This window comes from Bombus pyrosoma, linkage group LG9 (assembly GCF_014825855.1).
Source record: "Bombus pyrosoma isolate SC7728 linkage group LG9, ASM1482585v1, whole genome shotgun sequence".
NCBI classification, from domain to species: Eukaryota; Metazoa; Arthropoda; class Insecta; order Hymenoptera; family Apidae; genus Bombus; species Bombus pyrosoma.
The window spans coordinates 426,420-434,110 of NC_057778.1; the positions used below are offsets into that span (position 1 = coordinate 426,420).

The 7,691-nt window shown below is 34.4% G+C and overlaps 1 protein-coding gene across 1 annotated transcript; it reads right to left on the bottom strand.

Moving 5' to 3' along the window:
* Positions 1-4,801: 4,801 nt before the first annotated feature.
* On the bottom strand, positions 4,802-6,009 carry LOC122570591 (flocculation protein FLO11-like). Its single transcript, XM_043733091.1, has 2 exons — positions 5,995-6,009; positions 4,802-5,710 (listed from the first exon to the last, which is right to left on the bottom strand). The coding sequence occupies exons 1-2, from the start codon at positions 6,007-6,009 to the stop codon at positions 4,802-4,804; spliced, it is 924 nt and encodes a 307-aa protein (XP_043589026.1).
* Between the last annotated feature and the right edge of the window lie 1,682 nt (positions 6,010-7,691).

Here is a 7,691-nt window from a genome sequence, read left to right on the forward strand (position 1 = left end):
CTTGCCAGTTTGATATATAAATCTTGAAACTTTCATAAAAATCAATGATGACCATTCAGAGAATGTCTTCTGCCGGATATTTATTGTGCTGTAACTTCGATCATGGAATAACAAGAATGTCAGAAAAATCGACATTAACTGGCGATTTGTCGGACTGTGAAGCATAGAATAACGCGCTTAGCGATGCTGCGAAATAGCGATCGTAAATAGCAGGTTCGTGGACCAGTATAAAAGTTGAGCGAGTAGTTACAGCTTAAGCCGGTGGCCGGTTACAAAAAGCTAGTGGGCATCGTTGGATGAGCGTTATGCGTGTATATCATCCGCGTTAACTGCCGATATAAAGTCCGAAGCAAAAATTTAGATGCACGATCCACTGTGCCAGGCTGTTTGACGCTGCGATGCTACGGCAACGTTGTATGTAATTAAATGGCCAGGCGGTTAGTGTATTTCACCGGTGTGATTTACTAGTCTCAGACGAATCGTTTTCATTTCGTGTCATTAACACTTTACACTGCACAGTTCGCTGTATCAGCTCACGCTCGTTACCGTAACAATTTTTCACCTTCGTTCTGCTACATTACATATCATTTCAAATTTCCCCGCTTGATATACGGAATTTTTTAATTTCATGCGTTATGTGCGGATCAAAATGCATCCTTTAATAAGCTATGTATACGTAAATGGCCAAGGAATGTATGTATTTTTGAAATTTTTTGAGTTGAAATTAAATTAATGTAATTTTGAAGTAATGCTTTCGTTTAAAAAGGGAGATTAAAATGTAATATTCGCATAATTTTAGAATATAATAATAAGATAGAGTCAAATCTGTGTCCTTATCACAGTCAATTTAATTAATATTGACTTGTCTCAAAATTACAGTCCTTTTCTTTCATGTTTAATCTTTCAATTAATCTGATTACGAATCTAATAATTTCTGTAATATTGCTATTACCATTTGGAAGCATCATCCTGATCCAAACACGTTCAAATTTCGTAAGTACAATTCATTTATGTGTAGAAAAGATTGAATTTAAATAAAATAGACGGATTAATAATTAAACTTTATTATATTGAAAGTATTTCGCTCGGCAACATATATATCTAAATCTGTAAAACTTAGACCGAAGTACAAACTTTCGCCTTCTCCAGTGTAGCTTAAATACTGAGGGTGCTAATGATGCTTTGGAATCTGTGTAATTAAGCAGGGGTCTTGCGAATAAATTTACAGTGGCCCTAAATCCTTCACGTTAGATAAATGTTTACAATTAGCTTCTACGATGTACGCATTTCAAATTGCCAATGTCTGTTCCATCTAAGTAATAAAATAATGCCTTTGCAAATATTGTTAGCGAAGTATTTATTCATTACCATGGGGTATGTAGTTATCTCTAATCTTTAACTAGATTACGTAGTGCCCCTTTAATTACTGAAAGTGAAATGTTTATGTCGATTAGAAAGTTGCAAATGATCATTTAAAGAGCATATAATACATAAACATGAAACATACGTGTTTTATTGAAAATATTACAAGAGAAAGATACGGACTGATCAACGAAAGACATAAATAGAAGAATTCGAAGGATTGAATTATCAAAGGAGACACGTTAAAAGAGAATGTATTAATAGTAATATAATTAAAGTAAAATTTGCTGCGTGATAGACATTAAGGATATTAATGTAAATAAGATACTAAATACTTTCGAGGGTAGAAAAAATTCATTAATTACCGTAAACCATAATAATAAATTGTATCATGACGAGGAAATCTGTGAAATTTCTGTAATGTATGTGAATATATATATATAAACCTTCATCGAGGTTTTTCAAAAAAAAAAAAAAAAAAAAAAAGAAAGGAAGGAAAGGGAATAAAAACTGCTAAGGATAATTATCTGCTAATGTCGTGTATTTTATACATTATATGTATACTATAGCCGAATACCTATTTTCGAACCTCCTACAGGTTCTCTTAATTATAACTACTGCTGCAAATATCGCAGACGAATTGGAAATGACGTACAAATATTTGTAAGGAAAGAGGGAAGGCTTTATTTTAATGAGCACATATTAATGAATCTGTAATAAAGTAGCTTCCACTCTTCAACCGTTATTTCAATCCTTACAACCATATCTTAGTTATACTCAATAATTAGTGGTTGAATATGCAGACATTAATCATTAACATAATAACATATTATTGTTACTGTATTATGTATGTACGTGTACATATAAATACTAGAAATAAATGATCTAAATGGCAACTTTCCTTTTATTATGTTCACCAAACTTTTAATAGCTAACCAATATGTATAATGGACAAGAATTTATCGAATTTTTGAATATCTTCATACAAAAAATAGTCAAATTTAAAAATATGAATTCTTTTAAAAATGTAGAAATATCTGACATTTAATGCCTGCATTTAGAAATGTATGGTAATAGTTCATATCTACGTATAGCGTATTGTGCAAACAGAAGTACACCGTTCTAGGAGAATGTTTCCCGCTTCGTTTCTCGTCTCAGGTCAGTTTATAAACAAACTTCCGGCTTCTACGTCTAATCTCGCAATTTCTTCGGTCGAAGCTCGGATAGAGCCAGTTTCGCGTGTGTACGAGCGCACGAAGTGATATCAGAGACGGTAGTTTAACGACATTGTAAACCCGGGGGCAACATACAAGGAATGTTCTTCGTTTCTGGAAGGGATGCATAGAAGGCTGGCCTCGTAGCTGGAAAAGCTCCGGTTAATTCAGAGGCCCTGCAGAAGTCGTAAAATAGTGGGTGACTGCCAGTTTTCTGGCAAAAAGTGGACAGGAGTACACACGACAAGTATATTCGCGCGCTTTCGGCTCGACGTTCGCGCGTGCACACTCACATTCGTGTGAGTGCGCGCGTGAGCTTCGCGGAGAAGGCAACTCGCAGAAGTTGGTGAAGTACAAGCGTGACGCATACATCTCCTACGACTACAGATACTGTTACGAAGATGGCGGTAGGCAACTGAAAAAGTACACAACCGCGGGCCTTCCAGTGGGATACGAAGGGTGATTGTCAGAAGTGGGGACGAAAAACTAAGGGTGACTTGAAATAGCTTGTAATGGCGTATCTAATGTACGCAAAAGCTAGTTAATACAAACTGAATTGAAACTTCCAACTGATGTTATATTTCGCCTTGTTTCGTCGTGAATCTACGCGTCTAAAATCTAACTTTGTGCGAAGTCTGATTACGATTGTTGAACTCTAGATTGCTTTCCGACTATTCGTATTTTTTAGATAGAGAATCGTGGATGATAGGTGACTAGGTCACATTTTTCTGTTTGTATGGTTTATATTTTATAAGATTTGTTCATTAGATACACAAAAATACATAAATAATTGCAGTTTTTTAAATTAGGGTAGAAAAGAAACTACATGTATAAATTATATTTTTTAAATAGAACTCGTAGCTACAAATTATTCCGAACCGTATCTGTCTTTTAAAAAATAAAATTGTATATATAATTGAATAAGATAATGATACAAACGTAAACCAAAAATTACACATATAACTCAGAAATGTTCCAGCCATCATCGTCTGCGGTTTAACTCTTTTGGTACGATGAAACTGGTTGTCAGTATGATAGCACTGTACAGGACAGTTGAGTCGTCAGTTTGCATTTTGCAGTAAACAGAGTGTAATAATATGCAAATTGGACAAAATAATCGTAGAAAAATATTTTAGTTAGCCTAAGGTTACTAAAGTATGCTATGTTCGAGCAGGGTTGTTAACCCTTATCACTCGAACTGGCAGCAATGTTGCCAAACGCAAGTTTGCTACTCCAACTGACAGTATTGGAGTGATGAGGGTTAGCTAATTTGAAATTTCATCGACTATACTCAGGTTTAGTGGATGCACGATTATAGCGATCTTTAATAATTTAAAGTTTAAGAATTAATCCCGTTTATTTGAGAAGGTCTGTACTGTAAGATTGCATAAAAATTTATGTCATGGAATTTTTAAGCATAAAAAATTTATATCCCTTCCAAGAAGATTATAGAATCGATAATAATCCTATTAATAGTAATCTTATTTATTATAATTTTGTGGGATAAAGTTCTCACACGTGTTGAGTGTTTCCAAAAAGCATATTTGATCATATGAAATCATACTAAAAGATAATATTTTCCTGTCCCAATTTAAATGAAAATTTCAATGAACATACGAACTTCATCGAATCTTACGGATTTCATATTTCTTTGATCGTCTTATCGTTTTTAGCATTCAAATTTATATTAAGAAAGTTAAAACTTATTTGCATTAAAGATGTCTAAAGATGTAAGAGCGAGATGAAAATTAAGGTAATGCATAAACGTGTAAGTTATACGTTATATGATATCATAATATGTGAATGACAAGCAATGAGAAAGTTATAAAAAATGACGTGATGGAGTAAAACGTTCTTCCTCGTTCAAAATTATACTTGACTTATACGGAAACTATATTTGAGGGCCAGGAAAGTATTGAAACATAAATTGAATATAGTACAACTTTTTTATTCAAATATATAAAGAATTGTACAATCGTTTGCGTAAACCACATGTATCGAAAGCTTACGTAGAATACAATTTCGTGCGGACAATCAATTTATTTATCGAATTTATAAATTACGATCGTAATTTTGTAAAGGAACTCAGTAATTCATCTCTAATTGTGAAATATATAACACTGCATATTGTGGAGCTTCTCGCGACCAATTAAACGCAATATAAAGCTTCATAAAACTTTTCTTTTGCATTGCATTTTGACTTCACATGACAATATAATTTCAATTTAGACAAATAATTGTTTCGACGGTACAGGGTACGAATATCCATCATTGGAAGCTGCGTGAGTAGAGCTCGATGCCAAGCTGCCCGACGATGAAATTGATACTGATCCACTAGAGTATCCACTGCTATAGCTACCTGAGCTAGGTACTCCATAAACTCTGCTGGGCACGTTGAAAGAATTCAATGAAAGTCCACCTCCAGAAACGTAGCTTGACGGGACTCCATAATTTTTACTTGGATAATTGGCTGAGCTGTATGAGACTCCCACAGAGGGCACGGAATGAACAACGGCGCTTGGTACTCCATAAGAAGTGCTAGGTACACTGACGGATCCCACGGACAAAGGTATCGAAGCAGCTAGAGCAGGGCTGCTGTGAACTGGTGCTGGTGACAGACTAGGGACTCCATAACTTGAACTTGGTACTGAGACAGAGGCGCTGTAAGATGGAAGAGGTGCAGCAACAGGGGCACCATAAGATGCGACTGGAACAGAGACGGGAGCGTGGAATGGAACAGAAACAGGGGCCTGGACTGGAGCAGAGACATGAGCGTGTGCTGGAGCAGAAACAGGAGCGGAGACAGAAGCGGTATAGGATGGAACTACTGACGAAACAGAGCTGCTATAGGATGTAACTGGTGCAGAGACTGGAACATCATAAACTGGCGCTGGAACAGAGTAAGATGACACCGACGCTGGGACACCATAGGACGAGGCTGGACCGGAGGACACTACGTAGGGTTTCTTGACAGATGTTATGGAAGATACAGGTGGGAGGTATCCGGAGTCAGCTGAAGCTACTTCACCCGATACGCCAAAGCCATGGTTGCCACCGATAAGACCACGTTTCTGCACTTTCTTTACGGATTCACTTGCGCTAATAGCGATGAGTGAAGCGACGAGTAAAGAAACCTAAAAGGAAATATATGTTATCGTATTTTTTATCTAAATAGTTATTTTGCGCGATGAAATGAATGTAATGCGTGTGAATAATAAAGGATTAAATTATTAATGAAAACGAAGTGTTTAACGGTTAGTTAACGGAAAGTTAAATGGAAACATGGAAGAGAGCAAGGAATTGAAAATTAATTTTGTAATTAATGCAAGTTTGAAAGTGTGTTAGAAAATGCTTGTTTGGATTAGTTTCGATTAGATTAGATTAGTTTCATTATGTGAATAAAGGTGTTATTACTTACTACGAAGGTCTTCATGGTGTATTTGGGTTAAGGAATGGAATCGAACTGTGGCTTAGAGGAAAAATTCGTCGGTATTTATACGGTGACACACCACGCGAGAACTCCTTTCACTTGCAAGACACAAAATCTCCCAAACTTTTATACTGACGTAAAATATTGCAAAGATATTTCAAAGGTTTACCAAATTGAGAAAATTATGTTTCGTTCAATATTTACGGTGTCTATGGTTAAATAATAGATTTTGCATAATTGTTTAGTAAACGATCGAATAATTAAACTTAAGTATATATTCTCTTGTCGTTTATGAGAATTTTTATGTGCAAACCTGCTGCTTTGGTCGATAACAAAATTATACTCTTTGTTCAAAATTATGATTGTTAAATGAAAGAAAAAGAATGGTGATTAGAGGTTCCAAATAAACATTGCTGATATTGCTCTCAATTTCTATGAAAGAATATAATTTTCAACTTTTTGATATACTTTCAGATGTTTCTTCCAAATTTAATATCTGTATAGGAAACAATCAATGTCATCAATGATGACGTACCGTTTCCAATAGCCGGAAATGTCATACACACGTACCATAATTACTCCAACAATTCAATCGACTTGTCAACTCACTTGTAAAGGAAAGAGAAATATTTATTATTATGGTTTAATCTGCAAAAGCTTATATTAATTCTATAAATTTTGACATAGAACGCAATGTGCAACGAAGCATCGGAAATCGCTGATAATTTGTACATAAAACAATTATAACAGTAATGATCATTATGGTTAGATATGATTTTATTTATATTTTTATTTAATTAGATTCTATATTTAAAACTTTTAAATTTTATATTTTAGTTCTATATTTATATTTATAAGTTATAACTTACGTAAAATTGTATCCAATATTCACAGAGCATATACTTCAGTGATTTTAAGAAATCTATAATATACTTATTGCTGTCTCAAGGAAATTTATTTAATTCACGATTCCTCCATCCAATAAATATTATCATATAAGAAATTTCGAATATCTGTCTATATAATTATCATGTTTACAATACTGTTATTCTAATACTGTAAGTTAATATTCGTGTAACTGCCCAAATCTTTTTCCTTGATTAATAGCCAAGCAAAATTGGTAACTCTGTTATTCGATTATTTAATCAATACAAACATAGAATCATGTTAATATACCCAAAATTGCGTACAATTCGTAGAAAATAGAAACATACGTTTTACTAAATTATGCAAATCGACCACCTATAGGAAGTTCCACGTATTCCACGTAATACTAAGCAATCAGGTATTCACGTCTTTATGTGTGAAACTTGTTACATAAACGCAAAAGTCGTGAAAAATGATTCAGGGCCTTCTCTCTCGCGTTCTTTATTCGAAATTTATGGCAGTGTGAAGATGGTGTACAAATTTTTTGACGATCGAGATCATCCTCGCATATGTGTCTTTCTAAAAAGAACAACAAGCGATTACCCAATGTCAGGTATATTGTCCAAATCTACGTTTCGCCAATGTCATGTGCCGTAATTAGCCGTAAAAGTTTCTCTATCATCTTTTACGCTCTAATATTTTCAATTATGCAACGTTTCGCGTAGTATTAACCTCGTTTCATCACGATCTTTTCCATTTCGTTAAATAAAATTAATGAACGGTCATTCAAGACTTGTCATATACATTTAGACGTCCTC